The sequence below is a fragment of the Hylobates moloch genome, unplaced genomic scaffold (assembly GCF_009828535.3).
Source record: "Hylobates moloch isolate HMO894 unplaced genomic scaffold, HMol_V3 SCAFFOLD_17, whole genome shotgun sequence".
In the NCBI taxonomy this organism is placed as follows: domain Eukaryota; kingdom Metazoa; phylum Chordata; class Mammalia; order Primates; family Hylobatidae; genus Hylobates; species Hylobates moloch.
The window spans coordinates 35,290,559-35,316,631 of NW_026652292.1; the positions used below are offsets into that span (position 1 = coordinate 35,290,559).

Genomic DNA, 26,073 nt, shown 5'->3' on the forward strand with positions numbered 1-26,073 from the left:
TATGTTCAAAATTAAGTTTTAAAATAGAAATACATCTTTAAAGTTAAGTTATTAACATCCCTGACTGGGCTGTTTCTTTGGATACTTCAAATAGCAGCTTTTAGCTAGGAGAGCACCTCAGAATCAGCTGGGAGTTGGGTGGGTGACCAGTTAAGGGCCCGCTCCCAGAGCTCCCGGCCCAGAGGTCTGCTGTGGGACCCTGATACCTATGTAGGACCCCAATACCTGTATCACCCTTTAAAAAAGCCCTACAGCTGGCCGGGCACGGTGGCTCATGCCTGTAATCCCAGCACTTTGGGAGGCCGAGACAGGTGATCACCTGAGGTCAGGAGTTTGAGACCAACCTGGCTAACCTGGCGAAACTCTGTTTCTACTAAAAATACAAAAATAAGCTAGGTGTGGTGTGGTACACACCTGTAATCCCAGCTACTTGGGAGGCTGAGGCAGGAGGATCGCTTGAACCCGGGAGGCAGAGGTTGCAGTGAGCTGAGATCGCGCCATTGCACTCTAGCCTGGGTGACAGCGCAAGACTCCATCTCAAAAAAAAAAAAAAAAAGCCCTACAGGAGACCCTGAGGTGCATTTCTTTTGAGAAACACTGCTTTAAATAAAAAGAAAAAAATTAAACCAAGAAAATATGACTTGTTACATGTAAGCCCACTTTCCTCAAACTTTTTGGTCTCAGGACTTACTTTCTTAAAAATTACTGAGGACCTGAAAAAGCTTATTTTTGTGTGGGCTATAGCCACCATTAACTACTATATTAGAAATTAAACTGAGAGAATTTCCTAACATGCATTATTTTAAAAATAAATCCATTACATGTTAACATATATTTTAATAAAAATAACTATTTTCCAAAAGTAAAAGTGAGAAGAGTGACATTATTTTACATTTTTTGCAGATCTCTTCAAAAGTCTGGCTTAATAGAAGATAGCTGGATTCTCATACTTGCTTCTACATTCAATCTGTTGCCATATGTTGTTCTGGCTCAAGTATTAAAGAAAACCTAGCCTCACACAGGTATGCAATACAGTTTAGAGCTACTGATGTAAGTTAACTAGCCTAACTTTTGAAGTATTTCAAGTATCTTTTCTCAACTTAAAAAACAGAATAAACAAATAATACTTATGCACATAGTTTACTCACGTTAAAAGCCCAGTCTCATGACATTTAGTTGAAACTGAACTACTCAAATTAATGACTAATCTTAGAACTTCTTTGCGAAGGAGTATACGGCACATTGGTGTATCATCTGGAATTGTTTTAACACCTGAAAAGATTTCAGGGAGGGAGAAGTTAAATATTAGCTATATCACAACAAAAATGATTAAAACTCATGAAATTTATTTTTAACCTTCACCTAAAGACCTAGAGATCAATTATATATGATCTGCCAATCATTTTGGGAGCAAAACTCTAATAAAAGCAGATAGCTAAGAGGCTCTATGTCAGTGGGTGATACAGGTGCAATATTTAACAGTGTTAAATTGCTTCACTAAAACGGACGTTATTATTGTTTTGAGACAACTTTAATTTACAGTATTTACGAAAAACAAAACAACCAACTAGTAAGAACAGTTTTACTAACAGTGATTGGATTTGAATCTGAAGACTCACCTAGCAACAATTCTGTGCTTTTGGTGCTGCTAGCTGAGCCTTCTTGAGACACCCCATCACTGCATCCAGAAATCCCCGAAAACTTTGAGGGAACCACTTCTAAGGGATTATGGATCGTCTGCTCACACCAATCAGAATATGGAATATCTTGAAAGTCTGAAGAAAAAAAAATTATTTCAATTAAAGCACCATAACGGCTTAATTCCTGTGCTTACACTGCATACTAAAAAGAAATAATATAAAATAACATCTTCTCTAATTGTGTGCAATATACCAAACACTTCCAAAACTTTTTTCCTCATAGAAAATGAAAACAACTATAGCATGCAAAGGGCCTGGACAGGGCTGTTCACAGTGGAAAAGACCTAGTCCAGGGACCTGTCAGACTCAGGCCCCACTGTGACGTGGAACCGCGAGAGGATCAGCATCTCAGCATAACATAATTTGGCATATCATTGTGCTGCAACTCACCAGCTGGGAAACTCTGAATTAGAATACCAAAAAGAAATTTGGAAAAGTAAACCAGAGAACTTTTAGTCATCACTAGGTTTTTCTGAATGTGGGACATGATCACTTACCTGAATGACTACATATTGCACTCAGTTGGTTGCTGGGCTGGAAACCCAGAATTTCAATACAGACACAATAAAGGCAGTTATCATCTGTATGTTCCTGTAGTCCAGTGTCTTCTGTACTTTCTAAAAACAGAGAGGCATCTGAATGGATTGAATTCATTATTTCCGTAAGACTCATCTGCTGTCGTAGCAAGTGAAAAGAATTTTTTACAAGACCTCCAGTTCCAGATGGAAGACCTGTGCATAAGTAAATATAAAACATAATCCAATAAAGATAATACTTTTCAAGGTACCTTAAATTACGTGAAATTTTAAAGAAAGCTAAAGCACATTTTATGACTCAAAATCTAACTGGAAAGAAAAAAAGAATAATTTGCTTTAAATTATAAAAATAAGGAAAGCCAGCAGATGTTTGTTATTTTAATATAGTGTTTTAAATACAAAATGGAAAATTGAGATTATATAATACATCATTTCAATTATCGTCAATATTTGCCTAAAGATATGTAGTAATTCTAAGTATAAAGAGGCATTTGTTTAAAAAGTCATTAAGAATATAAAGCTATAAAACCTGTGGCTTATATTTACATATTAAAATATAACAGTTCGAAACAAAGAAAGACCGTGTATTTTGTAAGTACATTTCTCTCTCCTTACTCTAAACAAACAGCTATTTCCTGGATCTATGAGGATTAGTGTTATACATTGTTCATGTGCTACTTTTAAAAAACAGAAACAACTAATTTGGTTTTTATTTCCTTGAAAGGTTGAGTACTTCATTGAAAATACTAAGTCCCTCACATATACACAAAAATGTGGTTTAATTTTAAGCTGACTTTAACAATTGTTTTGGTATAATTTTAAAGTTGATCCAAAAGCGAGTCTTCCTAAATTTTTAGTGTTATCCTATTAGAAAGAACTAAGAGTTTTCTTTTTAATATAAAGAGGCATCTCACAAGTACAAAGCACAATGCATTACCTCCTGCATCATGGGCAAATGCTCTTGCACCTCGATCATCATGTGGTGGTATGTTTTTGGTCTGAAAATAGGGAATATCCTTTACCTAAAAAAGATATAAACCATGGTAAGTCCTGCTATAAAAATAAGCCCACTTTATGAAAACTGGCAAAATTAAACAAAATAAAATTAAAATAGAATTACCATAGTATATGAACCTATAATCGAGTTTACTGAAGGTTCAACTACCAAAACTTAACAAAATAACCCAAAAAGTCCTTATTATATTCTTAGTGACTAAATGGACGTTATTTTAGTGTTTATCTAAAATGTCTTTAAACTTCTAAGAAAATGTGTTCTTTAGTACTATATACCATCTAGAGATCTGTGGGTATCTCCTGGGATTAGGATCACCTTAGATTACTGGGTACCACATGTGGCTACCTTTTATGGGATAAATAGGAATGAGGATTTAAAAATGAGGTATAAGTTAAATGTGACTAAAAACCAAGTTAGAAATTTCATAAATTTCTACAGAGAATATATGGATAAAGAAATCAAATGAGATACTGATTTAATATGGGAAGAGAGGGAAGGATAACGTTCTAAGGACTAAATAAAAGAGTACAGAGTAGTTGAAAAGGGCAAAATAATTTTAATCGTAAAGTTTCTTTAAACAAAACGGTCTTAAAAATCATGCTGCCCCAAACTGGTGCCCACTCTAAATTATGATTTCTAGTAAGCAGTTACAGAATACGAAAAAAATAGGAAACCAACTCATAGGAAAACAATAAAATGTATGATAATACCTGGAATATATCATTTATATCCACTGGGAGAGCAAGACCAATGTAATCATCTGAACCCCCATATGTGGCACTGGACACCATGGACCGCACTGAGGAGGATCGTTGCAGGGTATTTTGATTAATAGGACTCAATAAATCTTCTTTATCTAATGATGCATAACTTAAGGCTTTCATGAACCTATAAAACCATAAAAAAACCACCTGCATTAGTTTCTTGATCTGTAATTTTAATCATATGAAGAAATAACATATATTCCTACCTTCATAAAAGACAAGTAGCTAGTCATGTATTAAGCAGTGTCATCTTGTTTACTGGGAACACATAAACACTTTAAAATATTAGCTGTTATAGACTGCTATGTAAAAAGGTCACCAGTAATGTTGATAGTTACCAAAAACAACTGTTACGGTCTCTCAGGTAAAGGTGAAAAGGTGGGCAATTAGAATAACTTTCAACATCTAGAAGTAAAAAAAGAAACCGACCTCAACAGTCAGAGCATGGTCCAAGGACTATCTTCATAATCACTTGAGACTACTAGATTTGGCATTTATGTAAGTAAGGATATGGGTATTAACTCTATTTAATATTATATTTATAAAAAATGAGATCAATTACATATCATTATTTGTGTGATAATTACCGTAATGACTTCGTTATCAACATAAGATTTATGTAGCACACAAGACAGACACGAGCAAAATGGTCATTTATGACAAGAGATATCCTTGTAAAAAGCACTGATATTTCCACAATGTACTCCTTACTACTACAGATTCCATAATAAATATGATACACTGACATTTCCATAAGATACATGTTTCTCATACAGATTCTTACTTATGCAACAGACATGCTAAAATATTTACTTGGTATCTGCTGTATATATACAAGGCACTATGCAAGATGCCACATTTATATACATTTATATGAAGATATTTTTGTTTGGAAAACCAAGTCTTTAAAATGTACAAATGTAGCCTAATATTAAATCAAAATTATTTCGTAAAACACACAAAATAAATGCTTTCTAAATAGTAGCTATTAAGATTATCATAGCAAAAACCATGCTCCTTATTTCCACCCAAAAAACGCTTTTTCAAACTGTAATCTGTTACATTTCTTTGATTCCATAAAACTCTTCAAGGATTACTGGAGTGGGAGGAAAACAATTATTGGATTATTCCCCTTCCCAATTCCTATTTCAACTAGTATAGCTCCCTTTCTACCTACCTATTGGGTTTCCACAGAAATCTTTATGTGAAAAAATAATTTCTCTGCTTAAAAAACAACAATACAAAAGTTTACAACCACTGATCTAGTGCAATCTCCACCAGATGAGGTAACTGAGGCTTAGGAATTTTCAAAATTCATGAACTTTAATGCATAGATTTGTAACAGTGAGCTGTTGAGAAGTTTCCCTGGCTTTGTCCTGGACAAAGTTGCCAAAGCTAGTGAGTTCCAGATAGATGAGACATTGCTGCACAAATTCTTAAATCCTGTAAGGGTACATAATTCATCGTCTGCTACCAGGAAACCCTCTATTAAATGTGTTAAGCATTATTGAAACAAAACTGCTTAATGTTATTAAGAATAATGTAAGGGCTAGATGGATTACATTAAATAACTACCAGTGATGATGATAAAAATAATAGCTAACTTTTATTGAGTGCTTAATATGTGCTACAGTATTCTAACATATATTGTTGACATATAAGTACTTAACATATATTAATCCACTTAAATAAATGTAAATGAATAATTTAAAACTAAGGAAAGTTGTTTAGAAGCATTTGGTCCAACCACAAAAATTATAGGTACAAAATTTTTTTGCAGCAAATACTGTATATCTTTTACAAGTAAAATCTAAACTGTTCACTTTAACTAGCTTGATATAATCTAAATATGGTATAGAAATCCCTGCTGAGTCATGAGGACCAAGTAATTCATTTAGTGTTTATTAGGTTCCTATTTAATAATCACAGCTACTTAAAGTGAAAATAATTTCACTGTAATTTTCAGTTATCTTTTTAAAAAAATAATAAAGAGGTCAACTTTTGGAGCCTTAAATTGACCTACCTGAAAAGGTTGTTTGTTATTGTAGGTCTTAAGCTCCTGATTCCCCCGACATGCTTCTTTTTAAAATCGATCCTTGCAGAAGCGAGAAATAAATAAAAAAAAGCTTGTGACTTGTATGTCCTTTGCAAAGCAGGTATGTTTATTTTCAGGGCCTACAGGATTTTCTTCCCCCCTCGCAGCTGCAAGAATCCATTTCAAGTCATATCGGGTAACAAGGAGCTTATAGCCTACCATAGTAAACAATTATAATAGGTCAGTTATGAGGCTCACATAGTGTAAAATCTGGCTAACATTTTGTATTTAAATCTATTAAAATGCAACCATTATTGGTCACTTCTAAACATATATTTGCTCACCTGCTTGGTGTTAATCTGGACTCAAAACTGTTGGCCTTCATGGTGATGGTATCAGTAAATAGCACATCTTTTGCTGGAGATGCCAAAGCTTCAGAGTGAGATAAGGATGGATGCATTCTTTGTTGCTGTAGTCTTTTCAGTGTAGCATAGCCAAAAGCATCTCTAGAACTTGTGTAACTAAAGTTACAATCTGCTAGACTTTTAATTGTAGCAATAGAGGGTGCTTTAAGGGACTGTGCTCTTCTAGGAAGCGTATGAGAAGAACCTGGTGGCACCAGGGACACCGAATTTGATTTGGAGAGAGACAGATGGTTAGACTGTGGCGTCAAATAGTGGCTTGTCTTAATAGTTTTAGTACTTACCACAGTACTCATGCTTCCACAGTCTGTGTCCATAGTCGTAGCATCTACACCTACTGTCTCTCGTGAAGGACTTGAGCTCATTGAACTTATGCCACTTGTTGTAGTGTCTGTATTAAAACTTTGGCTACGTATCTTCATATGTGAGCTCGTTGAACTTTCTACTACTAACCTCTCTCGGCTTGTATTTTCTCTGTGATTCTCTGTACCAAAATTCTTGGTGAATTTTAAGTCATTTTCTCCAATGCTTGGTGTACTACCAGTGTCTTCAATGTGTTTATTCCCCATAAATGAAGTCTCTAATTGTAATGTTTTCTGTACAGTGGATATGGGTGTAAAATCATCACTATGATTAAAATCAACACTGGGCTCCGTAAGTGTTCTGATGCGCCTGTTGCTTGTCTTACTTTCAGATGATAATTTCCCTCCTTTTGGATCACTGCTACTACGATGTTTTTTGTTAGGCAAAGTAAGTGAATTTAAGATACGATTCTTCACAAGTTTGCTAGAAGCAAAGAAAGGGAATGAATTTTTATCCTTTATGGGTCCAGATCGGTCATAAAATGCTGGCTCTGTATCTTCGCTGATATCAAGGAAAAATGTACTAGTAGAGCTGCTGCCAAACCGGTCATCCTCCAATATGAACATACCTATGATTGAAGGATCAATTAATAAAAGCACATATAAAATGACAAATTCATGATAACTATTAGTGACATCACATTTCAGGAAATTTTTTTTTTAGTCATCTAGAGGAAAAAATTTAAAAATAAATGGTTAAACCATTCAGCTACATGAAAATATCTTTCTTGAAACCCAGAGTTGGGACTTGAATAAAATGTAAAATTACCTAACTTATGAGAATCTCCCGTTATTTCCAAAGAAAACTTATTATAAGACCCACTATGGCACAGGTTACATGAAGTTTCTTTTGATTCTGCAAATATTCAGGATGAAATTAAAGGGAAAAAGGAGACTTGACCATGGATGCTTACTCAATTACTACAGATTCCTAGTGGTTCATCTTTAAATTACTATAGGCAGGAGAAATTCATCTTGTAAGAAATGAATTCCCAATCTTAAAATATACTTACAGAGAACCAAGTGGTAACATTTTAAATTCATGTTTAAATTATGTTTATTTCTCATTTTACCTTAGATACTAAGAAACTCATTAAATTTAGTGCCCAATTCTACTAGAAGACGCAACCCAAGTGAGTGCCTAATGACATCTATAGGATTTTTCTTTTATTAACTTTTCTGTTGAATAATTACAAATACTTCAAATATATTTTGAAAGAAGGTAAAAGAAAATCCTAAGTGAACTTGCATACTGCATTACCATTTCTATATTTTGTCAATTCTAAGATGTACACTTTTCACATTTAATCCCTTTTATTTTCACACAGAATCTGATTCTAGAATCAATATGCATCTTGTAATAGTAGTATGTCCTAGTTTAATAAGCAGCACTTTTTCTTTCTTCTTCTTTTGTGGTACATAAAATATTGGTATATTTCATAATCCATAGCATCTCAGATTTGGTGAAATACACAGTCTGATAAGGCTGACACTATCTTCTTAAAAAGAAGAATCATGCCTTAAATTTTGTACACCTAACACCACTTAGCACAGGACTTAAAACCACAAGTCATTTTATATATAACTATTTTTGTTACTCTTAACAATTTCACTATTTTAAAATTTAGTGCTTCTCTCAAAAATGAAGATGTGAACATATTATCTGTTAAAAATATATTCTGGCTCAACAATCTTGATATCTGAAAAATGAGTAAAAAGATTAAATAAAGAAGGTAGACAAAGAAATACTTATTATATGTTTCTTTTCTGTCAAAAAAAGGAGGACTGGTTCTTCTGGCACATGGCTTATTACATAACTGTAGGAATTCCCAAAAGCTACTTTAGAATATAAGGAGAGAGAACAATGTAAGCTGGTGATTATACTCTGTGTTATGAAAATATACACATTCTCCAAGAGGCTATTATTGCCAAATAATTATCTTAGACAAAAGCAAATTACAAATGTAACAAATACATTTAAATTTTAAAATTTAAATATAAATGTTAACATTGGCTAACTTTATATGAACCTGTCAGGATACTCACTCGATGGCACAGATTCACTTTCACTATTATGTCTAGAGCTGGTTGACTCTGAGTTCAAACTTAGAGTGCTTGGGATAGATGAAAGTTCATTACAGAGTTGTTCCACATCATCTGGAACCACTGGCCACAGATGTTTGCGACTATGCCTCACAGCATCCCAGTTGTGACATTTTAGAATATCACAGCCTTGTTTGGTTTTAGCTATGAGCCCAAGTACATATACACAGGTCCTGTATATAAAAGATGCAGTAAAAACAGTTATAATTCCAAGCTGAGATTTCTTAAAGCAACCACAGATTAATTTGCTCTATGTACTTTGAACTTTCTCTAAAACCTACCAAAATGGTTTTGTTTGTGGAAAAAAAAAAGCTTATTAAGATTAGTTAGGAATAAATTAGCTGCAATAAAAAACAAGCAAACCTTCCCAATAAAAATAGTAATTACAACAAAATAAAAAGAACACAATGCAATATGAGCAAAAAAGATATATTAGCTTTTCTAGTATAAATCTGGAACAGCTGGGCTACTGGAATACTGGAATATCTGTACAACACTATGCCTTACCTGTTACCTACTAGATAAACTTCAATATCATAATAAAAATCAAATTATAGTAGTAAACAAGGAGTTCATTTAGATGTTTAACTTAATACAGTTAATAATCTTGTATCATTAGAACTTTCAGTGGATTAACAGTTATGCATTGCACTTAATCATAAAATACTTTCCCCTAACATCCATTTGTGAATAACAGTGTCTACATTAGAAAGATTTCTGAGTTAAATGACCTACCCTCTGATGGAAAGAACTTCACACTGTTTTGCAAGTTTTAGTATATCTGGAATCACGTTTTCTTCCTGTAGCAAATTGAGACCCCAATTTGATGAGCCGATATTTCCCTGAAAGAAAAGAAATCACTTACATCAAATATATTTATAAGAGTAACTATTTCAAAAGATTTGGAAAGCTACCAAGAAACAAATTTAACCTCATCTCTGAGAGAGAAAAAATGTAAAAGCCTCCTCACGTAAAAAACATTAGGCATGAATTAATTCTAGTTGTCTTAGCAACAAAACGAAAGTCACGAAACTAATAGTTCAACCATCTATTCTTCAATATAGAGATAATACACTTAAATTGGCAGGAACAATCCAGCCTTAAATATTAATCTAAGAAGTAGTTCCAAAGAAAACAATATTTATCTATTTAGTATAAATGAAAAAAAAAACTGAAAAATCTAAAAATTGCGAAGATCTTACAGAAGTGTTTATTACAAACCAAGGCCCAAAGAGATGCTTTCAGTTTTTTAATTTCTTCCCACTTATCCAAATCTGGTGTACGAACATTACGACAGAGTTCTGTAATAATATTCTGGAGAAAGAAAAAAAAATACCATGAGTAATAATATATTTATGTATTTAATATATTCTTATTGCATCATAAAACCAATATAATGTTTGTTTTTTGTCATTTTTGCATACTTAAAATTCTAAATTTTATGTAAAATTTCTTGAGAAGCAGCATTAGGGCAGGGGTTCTGAATTCACATTCTAGAATTATCACTTATCAACTGCATGGCCTTGGGCAAGTTACTTCATCTCCCCATCCTTTGATTTCCTAATATCTAGAAGAGTGATAATAACATTTGCATCATAAGGTTTCAGGATTTAATAAATTATTGCACATATAGTGCTTATCAGAGTACTTGGCACTTAGTATTACTAAATAATCATACTTATTCTTTAAAATAGAAAGTAAATTAGTGCTTAGGTTTTATCATACTATGTCAGTAGTAACACTGAGAAAATCATTTAAATTTTTAGTGAAATTTTCAAATGTTAATATGAAAATATTTGTCCCAACAGTTTTCACAGATGTAATATAAAAACACATGAAACTATAGAGTACATTTATGCAAAACTTTGTGCTCTTGAGATGAATACTGATACAAACGGGAACTAAATTGTTAAATAACTATCGTTCTGTCACATAAACAAATATTCCTATAACTATTTATTTCTAAAATAAGAGAAAGGTTACATTTATTGAAAACAGTTGCATGACGTATTCAGAACCATAAATGCGGTGTATGTATTATAACTCAGAGAACAACTGCTTGCCTATGCTTGCTACATTCCATGAAGTACGTGAAAATAAAATGTGCTCACAATCGGCAACTTTGAATTTATTGCTCGGCAAGGATAACTTAATCTGTATCAGGTTCAGTTTAATTTCCCAATGAGTGGAAGAAAAACTCAGTTTTTCAGTACGTTTTTGGAGATCTGAATTTCTCCAATAAGCTCTAAGAAAAGAACTCAGATCTTCATTGGATTGCTTATTCTACATAACAAGTTAGTTATTTGAAAGGTCATACACAAGTCAGTTAATGCATTGCAAGGCCATTAATATTTCTCAGGTTAATAAATATAGAATGCCTAAGTCAATTACAAAACAGATGAATTTAAAAGCAATTACACCACTGATATTAAAGCTTTTGAGAAGTTTTTGCAAAGGTAATATTTTAGCAATGTTAAGATTTTGTTTTTTTTACTATTGTAACTACTTAAAATAAGTGAATTATGTTTTTACCTGTACTTCCAACAAATGGCAGCCTGTTTTATGGTGTACTAGTTGTCCATAAAGGTGTACAGGCAGGTAGACATGAGGACGCTGTAATCTAGTATAACAAAGATGATTACTATATCTCTTGGCTAATTTAAATATGCTAATTAGAAAAGAATTTTAATAAATATTTGATAAATAAAATTAGATACAACTCCCCAGCATAAATAAAAATATGAAAGTAACAAGGAATGAGGATTTCTTAGGTAAAATATAGGCTGGGCATCCCTAATCCAAAATGATCCAAAATCCAAAACTTTTTGAGCACTGACATGACACTGTAAATGGAAAATTCCACACATTAGAATTTAATGCAAACTATTTCATACACAAAATTACTTATAACACTGCATAAAATTATGTTTAGGCTACGTGTATAAGGTGTACATGAAACAGATTAATTTCATGTTTAGACTTGGGTACCATTTCCAAGATATCTTGTGATATATATGCAAATATTCCAAAATCTGAAAAAATCTGAAATGCGAAACATTTCTGGACTCAAGCATTTTGGATAAGTGATGTTCAACCTGTAACAGTTTATCAGATCTCAAAGCACTGGTAAGAGAATCTAGGGCTAGAAATACAGACTGGGGTGCCAGCATGGAGTATATGTGAATGCGTTATCAGTAAGGATATTCAACATGCTATGAATGCCACTGAATTTTTGAGCAATTAATGCTGCGCATTAAGATTCTTCCTATATCATGTAAGAAGCAGAATGTACAAAACTCAGAAATGTTAAAAATAATTTATGATGAACTAGTTTTAAATCTGTAATTGAGAACTAGCACTGGGTACACACCTTTGGTTACTCCGACGAACATAGTTATCACCATCAACAGGCTTCCGATAAGTAGTAAGTGCTTCATTGAGTTGTTCCTCAATCAAGTCAACATATTTGGAGTTATATTCCTAGAGGATGATATTGTTTTAATTGCACATAGTATCACAATGAGTCACTAAATTTAGAATATGTCAGATACTTAGCAAAGGGTAGACAGATGAAGGTATTATGAATGCAAATGTTCTATCATATCCATAAGCTTTTGGCTCAGGTTTCAACTAGTACTATATACTAATGACCCCCATATCCGCCATCTTCCTCACAAATCTGAGCTCCACATCCGCATTTTCAAGCCATCACTTGGTTATTGCACAGACAATGCCAGTTCAACATACTGAAGAATCATTATCCTAATCTGAACAAACCACTTTTTATAAATGTGATCTCTTAATAGTGATCCATTATATATTCAGTCATTAAATTAGAAACCTTATGAGCCAAGTTGGACCTCTTATTTACTGTATCCAATCAGCCCACAAATTCTGTCCATCTTATTTTGAAAATGCCCAGAAAATGTGTCCTTATCTATTCAACCTAACTACCAGTGAAGTTCAGGCAGTCATCAATTCTTGTTTCTAAACTTGTGTCAATATTCCCAGACTTTCCCTTCAATGATCAAAATTCTGCCTCTCCACTGCAACCTGTCAGATTACTAAAGTACAACTCTGATCACTCTTTAAAAGCTGTTAAGAATTCCCCACTATATATACAATTGAAATCCCTTAGGATGATATAATATGGCTTACGAGGCCTTTTACAATCTAGCTTTAATTTACCATTCCAGCCTCATCTTGCCACTCCACGCTTATCTTAGTTCCAACTACCTTGGAATATGACTTTCTTTATAAGTCTATAATGTTCCAATGATCTACACAGCTTTATTCTGCTCCTTCTTCCGTGGATAGCCTTCTTCTAATTTATTTGCCTACTTACTCCTCAAGACCATTTCAAGTATCACATCTACTGCGCCTATCCAACATTTCTTCTGATAATCCCTAAGGCAGAATCATTAATCTCTCCTCTGTGTTCCCTTATACCTTGCATATAACTTTGTTATAGCTCTTATATTTTATGCTATTTTCAAGCACTGCACCAATATTCTAAGCAATTTTCTAATACTATGATTTGTATAATAAATTTTATTATGATGATTTAAATATCTTCTAGGAAACAAACCTATCACATCTTGTCTTGGTTCTACAATTCATCAAATACTAAAAGACTTCATGCCTTAAGTTGTATGCTTCAAAGTTTTAGTCCATTTAAGGAGTATCTCTTATGAAATATGGTTCAATACAGACACTATAAAAGAATCTGTAACTGTTAACAAAAAAGAGAAAACAGGATAACTGATCTGAAATGATGAAAAATCTAAAAATCATTTATATTGGTAAAGATCATTTTGACCACGGGTTTCCAAGATGCTTTGATGACTTATAATACTTCAAACAAAATAATGAAGCCACAGCAATCACCAGCTAAAGAAAAGCTAGAAAAGTTGTTTCATATCTTCAAACTACTCCCTTCTTAGCAGGTTGCCCTATGACAGCAAGTTCATTCTCAGATTTAGGTAAAGTAGTATCCTAAAGTAAAGTTTAACTAAATGATTATATCTCCTTGGGATTTCAATCTCCCTTCATTTAAAAAAATTATTTTAGTTTTAGCTTAAAAGGGCTCATGCAAAGTTGTAGGCCATATTAAGGGACCCAAGAATGAAAGAAATGATAAAAAAGGCCAAAAATTAGATTATAAAATCAAATGAGTTGAAAGTCAAATTTCAATAGAATGAATACAGTCAACAGTTCAGAACAAAAGAAATAACTGTAGTTTAAAAAAATGTATAACTATAAATACTAGCAATTATGCAGAATTTAGGACTCAACTTGATATTGATGTTTAAATATTTAACCTTATTAATTTCAAAACACTGATATAAAAAACCATCCTCTAAATTCACAAATCAATTTCAGAAGATAAAAACACACAAATTCAATCTTATTCAAATAAGAAGTTACCTTGTGCCACTTTTCCAACTGTTTTGCTACATAACCTCTTTCATTCAGATAGGAAAATCCTTTTGGAATGGAGAGAAATCTGCAAATTAAAACAAGCAATAATTTAACATTGAGTCTGGCAAAAAAGTATCTTAAGAAGCCAAAATAACTAAAATTTAAAAAAGTATAAGGAGCTAAAAGACTTTAGGAATAGTTCGTTCCTAAAACTAAAAGGTCAACTATAATTTATTATAACTTCAATTACAAATAAATTTTCACAATCTTTGCAACAACACGCGAACCCAATCACAATAAAGAAAATGTCAGCCAGGGACGGTGGCTCATGCCTGTAATTCCAGCACTGTGGGAGGGCAAGGTGGGTGGATCACCTGAGGTCAAGAATTCAAGACCAGCCTGGCCAACATGGTGAAACTCCGACTCTACTGAAAATACAAAAAATTAGCTGGGCGTGGTGGCGTGTGCCTTTAGTCTCAGCTACTTGGGAGGCTGACGCAGGAGAATCACTTGAACTTGGGAGGCAGTGGTTGCATCAAGCCAAGATTGGACCATTGCACTCTGGCCTGGATGACAAAGTGAGGCTCTGTCTCAATTAAAAAAAAAAAAAGGAAAATGTCATGAAAAGTATGAATAGACCAAAAAAAAAATTAAAAAAAAGAAAAAGCCAAAACAATGAAAAGACAATGTTTCAATATTAAAAGGTAAACTCTTTAGCGTATTTCCCATTTGGATTTGAATCTATCTTTAAGATACACTGCCAAAGAACACAACAAAAAAACATAACTGAAAATTTACCTCAGGAGGAGAAGCAAACCCTTGTCTCCAAGGTGGGATAACGCTGGTTTCATCTGAATGAGAGCATGAAGATTGGCCTAAAAGAGATTATCATTATTTTTTACAATTGTATAAAAATAGCAAAATTTTTAGTTCCAAAATGCCTATTATATACTTTTACAAAATTGTCAAATGAGTATTTCAAAAAAATTTAAGTATTAAATTATAAAAAATGAACCTTTACCTTGTCTTCACATGCTTCATCGAGGATATCAAGAGCTTCAGAAGAAATCGTTTTGTTTTTATCATGTAGCTGGGTCACTAACAACTCAATTCCCCAATTATTAAAGAATTCAACATTAGCTCTCAATAATACCCTTAAATGTTTTGTTGCATAGAGTCTGCAGGCCTATAAAGATAAATGAATACATTAAAAAAAAAAAAAAAACTTCACCATAAATAGCCTATTTGATTTTATTTTGGGATAGTCCTGCTACTTGAAAAGGGAAGAATGCCTGGAACTGGTGGTCTAGCTCTTGATATGAATACTTTTTTGGTTCTTGTAAAATAAAATACTACCCTTTCTATCTAGCAGCTTCTTCCCCATGATATAAAAACATGAGTACTATATGCAGTTCCTTGGAGAAACTAAAATTTTAAAGTAAACTCAATTTCCATATCATATTCTTAGCACTTAAAATTAATTTTACTTAGCCCAAAATTCATAAAGTAGTGAATTAATTGGTTATAAAAATAGTTTTACTGGCTATGTTATACTCACATCAGTAGCTGCAGTTAAAATTTTGGAAAGGATGACTCTAGCCAATCCATCTCTGCTATAGTCCAAGCTAGAAACAGTAAGTTTTAGCAAGTGATCTTGGTTTTTCAAGGAGCAAAGATTAAGGAGACTTAAAAGAAAAAAAAATAAGAAAGGTTAAAAGAAATTACTATATTGATATATTAATTAAACAAATATTTTTTCCAGCTTTACTGAAGTATAAATGACAAATAAAAATTGTATTATTCAAGGTGTATAACTTGATTTGATATACACATACATTGTGAAGATTACCACAATCAATGAACACATCAATCATCACACATAGTTACTATTTTGAATGCTGGAGTGGGAAGAGCATGAAGTCAATTCAATGTATATTTTTAAAATTCCTAATATAAACAAGCTTTTCGGAAAGGAAGCATTTAATAACAACAATTTAAAAAAGAATATTAAAGCAAAGATAATGCTAATTTAAAATAAAACTTAACCAAACACATGTATACAGACTAAAAAGCATACCATATCTAACTACATTAAAAATAAAGTTCATGTATCTATTGCAACAAAATCTAGGAATGCTCACCACTGAAATACACTGCATTTTTCCAGCATTTTAACTCCATGAGGGTGGCAAGAAAGTGTTCCAATAAATAAAAAGTAGTGTTGACTAAGGGTGGTCAATAAACCATTGTTTTGAAGACTTCTTTCGGGTTTCATTCCAGATGAAGCATTGAGCCACTGAACAATATCCTTTACTAGATCTTCTAAGTATCCTTGCCCATCCTAAAAGTAAATACATTGTGATATTGTGAGAAAAGCATTCAAAATCTGTAATTGGAAAATCAGCTTCAATCAAGTACAAAAACTTAATAATAATGATGAAGTTACCAATAATAGCTATCAATCAGTGAGCACCTATTGTTTTTTAATCCACTTCAACACAATGCTGCATGGAGATGATATTATTCTCCATTTTACAGAAGAGTAAACCAGGTCTTCTAGAGGGCAGATAACTTGCCCAGTCTCATAACTAGTGACTAAGTCGGGATTCAACTCTAGGTCTGGGATCATTTCCTATGTTTCCAAATACAGCTTATGCATATTCAGAAATAAAAGCAAAACAGAAGGTGGAAACAGAGGGAGGGTAAGGGAAGCAAATTCAATAAAAAACATTTGCTCTGGAAAATATTCAGAATGCCCACCTCTTCAGATTCAAGAAGAAATTCTGTAAACTGGCAACCTACAACCGTGAGTTGTTTGGCCTTGGCAAAATCCAGATCCAAGTTGGCATATAATTTACTGCTGGGCTTGTAAAAATAAAGTAGTCTCCGTACAAACCTAAAATCAAAACACAAGTAGCAACAAGGTAAGAAATGAAGCAATTATTTTAGAATATTAACCATTACTTAGGACATAATAAGACTTTCAGAATATGTTTTGGGTCTGAACCATTGGGATAAATGGCAAGAAATGTATTAAAAGTGGTTGGTACATGATATGGTCTGCCTGTGCCCCCACCCAAATCTCATCTTGAATTGTAGTTCCCATAATCCCCATAATGTTGTGAAAGGGACCTCATGAGAGGAGATAAGATTATGGGGGCAGTTACCCTTATGCTGTTCTCGTGATAGTGAGTGAGTTCTCACATCTGATGTTTTTATCACCAGCTTTTCCCCCTGTGCTCTGTACTTCCCTCTCCTGCTGCCATATGAAGAAGGATACGTTTGCTTCCCCTTCTGCCACGATTATGTTTCCTGAGGCCTCCCTAGCCATGTGGAATTGTGAGTCAATTAAACCTCTTTCCTTTATAGATAATTTCCATATTATCTGTAGAGGCAGTTATAAATAACTGCCAGTCTCAGGCAGTGATTTATAGCAGCATGAGAATGGACTAATACAGTACATTTCATACCAAAAAAAAAAACCCAAAAACCAAACAAACAAAAAACCTTCATTTAAAAAAATATTTCTGTGGAGTAAGAATTTTATGGTGAGATGATTAGAAGAAAGATGCTAGCCAGATGAATGCATATTTAACATAGCTAGAATATAAAAATTGGATAAATGAGGATGTCACCTGAACTTAAATTTTCTTCTACTGTATTCATGAAGAACCTTGTCCCATGGCTCAATAATGTTCTATTGTTAAGATAATTGTAAGATACTACACTATGATTTTGTTGGTTTTTCACAATTAGGCAAAAGGTCAAGCATAAAAGTTGCAATTTAGGCCAATGAATTTATAGACATAATTTATGATCTTTCAACATTATATCTTTCAACATTATGTTCTAAGCTTCTATTGAATTTAGTTCAGTTCAATTTCATGCACTACAATTCAATCCAATAGAGGTGTCCAATCCAGGAGCTGGGAAAACAAAGTTGAGTAAGACATCATCTGTGTTCTCAAGGAGTATAAAAAGTCAGTACTATGCTTTTATATTTCAGTGCAATTTATAAGTTATCTTTATTTCTTAAAATTTTTATAGATATTAGGTTACATATCATGAATAGAGAATGCAATCAAATAATAATGTTAATGACATCAATTTCTCAAACATACTAAGGACCTCTTTCTGAGATCAGCAGTAATAGCTGGTTAGTCTAAACTCAGGAGTAAAAACATATGGGTGTAATGAAGAACAGCATCGTAGCTTAAAGTGTTCTTCACGCTACAAACATTTGCACGGGTTACGGAAGGTGTGGTTAAAGAGAATATAAACAGCAGTTATAATGGATAACTCCAAAGTCAAACAGGAATAAAAGTTGTATATTAAAAATATAAGTCTTTATTATGTCATCCTCATATGTTAGGGCTAAGACCCACTATACAATTGATATTACCCCAATTTGAAAAACTTTTATCTCAACTACTTCATCTATTCCACAACTAAAAGCAGAATGTAAATAACTAGAAAAAGAATTTGCTAATATGTTTTGGTTATAAAATAAGACTATATTAAAAAACATATGAGTACCTATTGAAGAGAAATTGTTAAAATGTATGTATATGTCTTTAAAATTATTACATATTTTAACAGGCATTAGGCCTAATATCCATATTTAAGTTCTTTAAATTTAAATGCAAAATAGTTCTTACATACCTGTGTAACTGTTCATCTTTATAGTTTCTTAGATTTACATTTGGCCACTAGAAAAACATAATATGTTATATTACATATGTACTTATCAATTCTCAAACATATAAGATAATTACGTTATAATTAATAATAAAATTAAAGACAAGCCATTACCATGAAGTATCTTTTCATACCTTAAGAATGGTCCCTATAAGATTCCAATTCCATTCAAGATTCTCTTTATGTTGAAGGACTTGGCTATCTCTAAGGTTAATTAAAAGAGCTTCCTCTGTATCCTAAAATCATCAGAAAGTAATAAGAAAAATTAAGGCAAACTGTCCTCATATCAGAAAACTAGGTTCAAATTTGAAAACCTGAAAGGCAGCTTTTCCATTTAAGGATAGATCAAGGTTTTTTAAAGTTATAAAAACCCATCTCCAAATTATAAAACTCAGAAGCCATCTGAAAATTCATATGCATGAAGAAAAGTGTAAACTCAAACACATGCATACTAAAATCCAGTGGTTAAGGAATTAACATGTTGTTTTTAAGTTGAAAATCATGATTTCATGTCAGCACCTTAAGAACAAATATATCTTTCTGAACTCGGAGATACTGATCCCGTTTCTGGTGTGTTGCAATTGCTTTCTGAATAATGTGGTCTAAATGAAGACTATAAGGCTTAGGTCCTCGTTTCTTCATTTCATGGAAGCGTTTTAAACAGTTCAAGGCTGCACTGGCTCGCCTAACGAGAAAAACAATTCAATTAATACAACATAATTTAAGAGATTACCTTGGTAAATTATTAAAGCTTATGTAAGTTCAAGGCTAGAAATTATTATTGATAAAGTAAATTATTTCATCAAATTTGGAGAGACAAATACAAAAAATAAACAACACTACTGATTTATATAAAGACACACTGATTATTTAGATGCAATTGAACATGTACTTAACTAAACTTTTCTTCTATGGTGGTAGGTATTTTTTGTATATTGGTTTTAAGAACTCCTACAAGGTCAGAAACCTAGTTTTCTATATTTTCTTAAAGTTTTAAAGCTTTGCTTTTCACATATAAATCCTTAATCCGCCTGAAACTTATTTTTGTTTACGATATGAGGTTGAAATAATTTCACTGTACTCCCATATGGATAATCAATGATCCCAGTATCAACTGAACAGCCTCTATTTTCCACATTGGTCTGTAACTGCAAATGGCATATTTTTATAAATTATATTTAATTCTTTGTGGTAAATAAAAGCGCCATTTTCAAGAATTTGGTGGCAAGTCTCACCTTCAGAATTTCTAGTAAGTAGAATTTTTAAATATTGGGATGTGCTGACTGAAAAGTATTTATCAATAAACAAAGCTTACTGAGCTAAACATAAAACTATTTTAAGAGGACTATTCTTACTGGAATTCTGAAGATAAATTTGAATTCCTGATGAACCCTGGAATTTGTGGCCATAATCTAACCCAGAGTTTAGGTCTATCAGGTATTGGGAAAGTATATTCTTCCATCATGAAACTACTAATACAAAAGCTAAAAGCTACTATTACTGATGTAAGCCTAGAGACAGAACTGAGATAACTCCTAATGCCCTCAGTTTATAAGACAACTTTGGTCTGTTAAACAGTATTTCCAATGGCAGAATGAAAATTAAGATTATTAAGTGTACTTTATTATAAAAGCTAAGTAAACTTTTCAAAAATGTACTATAACTTAACAAAAATACATAGTTTTGAATAGCTAAAAAACTCCATTTCATTAACATCAAGCAAAAAAATAAAATGGTCCATATACGTTTCTGATCATAATAACAAAATAAAAAAACAACCACAAAAAGACATTCCTAGCCTAGATATACACTTTGCCAAGTCAAGCTAAGTTCCTTCTAGCACTTCCCAATTGAGCCCTTCCATCATTACCTTTTATATATATTTTATTATTAGCACTGGAATTCCAGCAGAGCTACAGTTGTATTACCATAATTTTGTTCGTAAATTCTATGTTTGCAGTATCTCCTTTAGTAGCAAGAGTTCAGCTTATTGCTATGTGGCCCAGTAGTACTTGTTACTAAATTCCAACATTTTTAACCATGCAAGTAAAATAATATATTAATACTGTAAAGCTTTATTTGAAATAGTTCATAGACATTAAAAAAAAGAGCCAGAATTGCTGCTCATGACATAAAGGAGTCCAAAAATCTCTCAGCTAACATTTTCAGTAATATGATAACCATTCTATATCCTTGTCTACAAACATGCTAGAAAAAAGTGATTTTATTATACTATTAGTATTTTGTAGCCTAAAAAACACATTATTAAATATTTTTAGAACTATTAATTTTTCCTTTAGCAAATTCCTTAAAAGAATTTCCCACTATAACCTATCCATACTATTTTTTTTTAAAAGAAGAGACAATAATCTAATTCGATATTAAATACATCAAACAAAAGCTTTGCTAAAGCTCTGATACTTACAGTCTCTTTTCCTTGGGGATATCAAAGGATGCAGCCATATTCATTAGGGTTGGCAAGCAGTGCAAATGATGGCTATGTGAATGAGGAAGAATTGTGTTTGCCTAAAATGAAGCATAACATTTTACATGAGTTTTCAGAAGTAGAAATAGTTTATGTTGTAGATTACCTGCACATATAATGCTGTATTCAAGACTATTACAAATTCTGAGGTTTTACTCATAAAATTATTTTCCCAATACATGCTTATTTATATTTTTATCATATCTATAATACTTTCAACAAGGATGAAATATACAGATACACACATATTAACATAACCATTAAGTTTCATAGATTCTTTATTATAATATTATGGTTTTAAGTGGTACCCAGTTAAACTCAATTCTTAAATGACCAGAAGGGATTATATGTCAAAACACTACAGGAATCAACCTATGTTTAAAATAACATTTAAAATGCTAGATGCCATATCCAAATTTATGAGTTGACTTCTTAAGTTTTAAAAACTACTTTCTCAAAATAGATTTGTCCCATATGCCATAATCTTTAAAACAAGAAATATTAATTTCTACTTTCCAAACAAAAACCTCACCACCCAACCAGCTATCAATGAAGACAAGTGCACTGATCAAATGTGGAAGATAGAAAACGTAAGAATAATAAGCAAAATAACTAGCTCTTTTATTTCAAGAGAATTACAGAATTCTGGGTATGGGACAAGGGAAAAAGATAAAATGTACAGAGATTCCTTCATATAAAAGCAAATAACTCTGAATATTGGTATTCTTGAATAGGAAATGACATCTTAAGAATTAAAAGACAAATAATCAGACCTGAAAGCCTCTGACTCTACATAATTCTTTCACAGAAGGGCCAAAAAAGAACAGAGCAAGCAGCTAAATAATTCACTGATTTAAAAAAAGAAAGTTAAATTAAATTCTGCTTAATGCTCTTTACCTCACTCACACAGGCCAGTCGCTATGAAGGGGAAACAAGGGTGGGAAGGAGGGGAAGAGATCAAGAAAGAAAAACTTAAACAAAAAAACATCTGCTAAAAATAGCAAACTATGACATAATTTCAAAAGATCTGCCATAGAATCAATTCTTCCTTAATGAGTTTTAAATGGCTCTTTTTATTTTGTATTTACTAACTAGTAAGTAATCTAAAAATATAAATTCCTACCTTGCAAACTATCAGGGATCCCTCATTGATTGATTTGCTGAGAGTAAAGAATTGTCAAATCACTTTCCTAGCTCCTACTTTCCAAAAGTTACTGTAATCACAAAATCATGGTGAAAAGAAAAACAAAAACCAAAAAACCAAAAAAAGCCCATCTTCTGAACCTCAAACTACAAGTTTATAGAAAAGACTATAATGTTCAACCAAGACTGTATTTAAAGCTTCTGCACAAAGCTTTCTAAAATTCAGGCACTGACTACCATGTAACAAGTACATTCTTAGCAGACTGAAGTAGTATCCATAGTTTTGCAATTTTTTGCTTCTTAGGAAGTCTTTCTGAGATCAATTAAGATTTACAGGACGAAAATGTCAACTTTGAAAGTGAGTGTAAAAATCAACATTTCAGTACTTTGCATGTTGTATATTTATTCCATTTACAAAACCAATCGAAATATGCGTGTGCATGCGTATGCGCGCACGTACGTATCTATCTCAGGATACAGTACCAAGGGCTTTTTGTAATGCTAAGATAAACATTTATAAGAAATGCAAATTTATTTTGAGATAATACAAAGCAACACCATTAAAATAACTTGTTTTATAAATTCAAACATTAAAGGTATGAAACATATAATCAGAAGTTGCTAAACTTACCATATGTAAAAGCTCTCCTAAAAGGATGGTAGCTCTAACTGAGATATGATCATCACTGTTTGTTATCACTTCAACTAGGCCCTTTGAAAATAAAAAGATAACACCACTGTTGCAAAATAATACATATGAAAACATGTATGTGTCAGATTTATTTTTCACTCTGAATTTTTTTTTTTTTTGAGACAAGAGTCTCGGCTCTGTTGCCCAGGCTGGAATGCAATGGCAAGATCTCGGCTCAGTATTAACCTCTGCCTCCCAGGTTCAAGCAATTCTCGTGTGTCAGCCTCCCGAGTAGCTGGGACTACAGGGGTGTGCCACCATGCGTGGCTAATTTTTGTACATTTAGTCGAGACACAGTTTCACCACGTTGGTCAGGCTGGTCTCGAACTCTTGGCCTAAAGTGATCCACCTGCCTTGGCTTCTCAAAGTGTTGGGATTACAGGCATGAGCCACCACGCCTGGCCTGAAAGAATCTGTTAGAGAAAATAAACAAAATGGAATAAAATAAGGTTTGTAAGTCTTACCTCTAAAAGTCCATTACGAATAAATGCAGAGAGTATCAATGCCAAATAATTATCCATGAGGTCTGGCCTGGAAAAAACAGCACAGAAACAATTTAAATAAAGTTTCATAGATTACACAGTCTAACATAAAAACCCTAATTCTAATAAATTGAAACCCTTTCTGTATTTAAATTCTACCTGGATCTGGCACGATGAGGAAGAATAGTTTTTGCCTCAGCTGCCACAAAGCCATCTGAAAGCCTCCAACTGTCTTGGAACCTCCCTGGATCTAAAATAGTTAAAATATGGTAGGGAAAAGATTAGATATCACTGAAGCATTTCAGATAAGTATAAAACCATCAGCTAGCCAGGCTATAAAGAACTTTAAAATGTGCTGGTTAAATACCATATATTCAAAAAGATACAGACAAAAATTAGTTATGTAAATACACGCAGATCTAATTTCCTTCATTTTGGGACTTCGGTACTTTAAGTCATTTGGCTCAAATAACATGAGAATTAGATAATCTGAGGATTACATAGGTTTCTTACTGTTTCCTCTTTTCCTTTTTTGGCCCATTCCTATTAATTTAATTGCTGTAAGAGCCAAGGTGATAAAGAAGAAATTAAAATTTCTGTCTTAGGAACTTGAGGTTTTATTTTTATATTAATTTTCTGTCACAATTATGCAGCAAGAAAAGAAAATGGTGTTCAATATTTAGTATTTCTCCTTTTAGGAGCTTCGTCTCCATTAAATAAAAATTACAATATATGAAAAGACACAAATGTACTTCAATACTTACCTACACTGAGTAGTGCTTCTATGAACTCCTCAGTCACAACAGGTAGAGGAAGACGAAAGATATCATAAAGCACTTCAAGTAGACCTCGCTAAATTAGCAAACAAATACACCTCATTTATTTTTATGAAACACTTTTAAGATTTTTAAATGTTCTATTCACATAATTTTTAAAATGATAAAAACAGAACCATTAATACAATGACATGCCACATAACAACATTTTAGTCAATGATGGATCACATATACGATGGTCGTTCCCTAAGATTACGATGAAGCTGAAAAATTCCTATCGCCTAGTGAAACTACAGCAGCAGTCATATTGTCTGTCACAGGGCAATATTTACTCAACTGTTTGTGGTGATGCTGCAGTAAACAAACCCACTGCACTGCCAGTTGTTTAAAAGTATTATATATAGAATTATGTACAATTACATAATACCTGATAATGATAATAAATGACTATGTTACTGGTTTACCTATTTACTATACTACATCTTTTATCATTATCTTAGAGTGTACTCCTATACTTAAAAAAAAAAAGCACTTTGGGAAGCCATGGTGGGAGGATTGCTTGAGGCCAGAATTTTGAGACTAGGAACATAGAGAAATCCCATCTCTACAAAAAATTTAAAAATTTACTGGGTGTGGTGGCACGTTCCTGTAGTCCTAGCTACTCGGGAGGCTGGGGCAAGATGATCACTTGAGTCGAGGAGTTCGAGGATGCAATGAGCTATGATCATTCCACTGCACTCTAGCCTGGCTGACAGAGCAAGACCTTGCCTCTTAAAAAAAAAAAAAAGTTAACTGTAATACAGCCTCAGGCAGGTATTCCATAACAAGACATGGTTATCACATGACAGCTTCATTCATGTATACTGCCCTGGAGGCATTCCAGACATACAAGGTATGGAGGTGGAAGACAGTGATACTGATGATCCTAACTCTGTGTAGGCCTAGGCTAGTGTGTGTGTGTGTGTGTGTGTGTGTGTGTGTGTGTGTGTGTGTGTGTGTGTGTGGTGTGTGTGTGTGTGTGTGTGTGTGTGTGTGGCGGGAGGGGGTTTGAGGCAAAGTCTCGCTCGTCTCCCAGGCTGGAGTGCAGTGGCACGGGCTCACTGCAACCTCCACCTCCTGGGTTCAAGCAATTCTCCTGCCGCAGCCTCCTGAGTAGTTGGGATTACAGGCACCTGCCACCACGCCTGGCTGATTTTTGTATTTTTAGTAGCGATGGGGTTTCACCATGTTGGCCAGGCTGGTCTCGAACTCCTGACCTCAGGTGATTTGCCCGCCTTGGCCTCCCAAAGTGCTGGGATTACAGGTGTGAGCCACCGCACTGGCCTATGTTTTTGTTTTTAACAAAAAAGTTTAAAAAGTAAAAAAATTTAAAAACAGAAAAATCTTACAGAATAAGGATATAAAACCAAAAAAATTTTGAATGCCCATACAATGTGTTTG

The 26,073-nt window shown here is 33.1% G+C and overlaps 1 protein-coding gene across 7 annotated transcripts in view; it reads right to left on the minus strand.

Annotated features, from left to right (window-relative positions):
• RICTOR (RPTOR independent companion of MTOR complex 2) overlaps positions 1 to 26,073 on the minus strand; it is a 133,598-nt gene that overhangs the window by 5,342 nt on the left and 102,183 nt on the right. For 3 of the 7 annotated variants that reach the window (XM_032136079.2, XM_058429981.1, XM_032136082.2), the window contains 26 exons: positions 24,622 to 24,709; positions 24,017 to 24,107; positions 23,840 to 23,906; positions 23,316 to 23,396; positions 21,482 to 21,582; positions 19,576 to 19,741; positions 19,191 to 19,292; positions 19,021 to 19,067; positions 17,119 to 17,254; positions 16,500 to 16,699; positions 15,917 to 16,043; positions 15,380 to 15,544; positions 15,157 to 15,233; positions 14,365 to 14,443; positions 12,308 to 12,417; positions 11,470 to 11,557; positions 10,159 to 10,251; positions 9,673 to 9,779; positions 8,881 to 9,110; positions 6,395 to 7,403; positions 6,039 to 6,110; positions 3,962 to 4,139; positions 3,174 to 3,258; positions 2,198 to 2,431; positions 1,620 to 1,775; positions 1,149 to 1,272 (listed from right to left, as the gene is read on the minus strand). In XM_032136079.2, the coding sequence (XP_031991970.1) occupies positions 1,149 to 1,272; positions 1,620 to 1,775; positions 2,198 to 2,431; positions 3,174 to 3,258; positions 3,962 to 4,139; positions 6,039 to 6,110; positions 6,395 to 7,403; positions 8,881 to 9,110; positions 9,673 to 9,779; positions 10,159 to 10,251; positions 11,470 to 11,557; positions 12,308 to 12,417; positions 14,365 to 14,443; positions 15,157 to 15,233; positions 15,380 to 15,544; positions 15,917 to 16,043; positions 16,500 to 16,699; positions 17,119 to 17,254; positions 19,021 to 19,067; positions 19,191 to 19,292; positions 19,576 to 19,741; positions 21,482 to 21,582; positions 23,316 to 23,396; positions 23,840 to 23,906; positions 24,017 to 24,107; positions 24,622 to 24,709 (4,013 nt within the window). The other 4 variants (XM_058429980.1, XM_032136080.2, XM_032136081.2 and 1 more) reach the window with 4 other exon arrangements.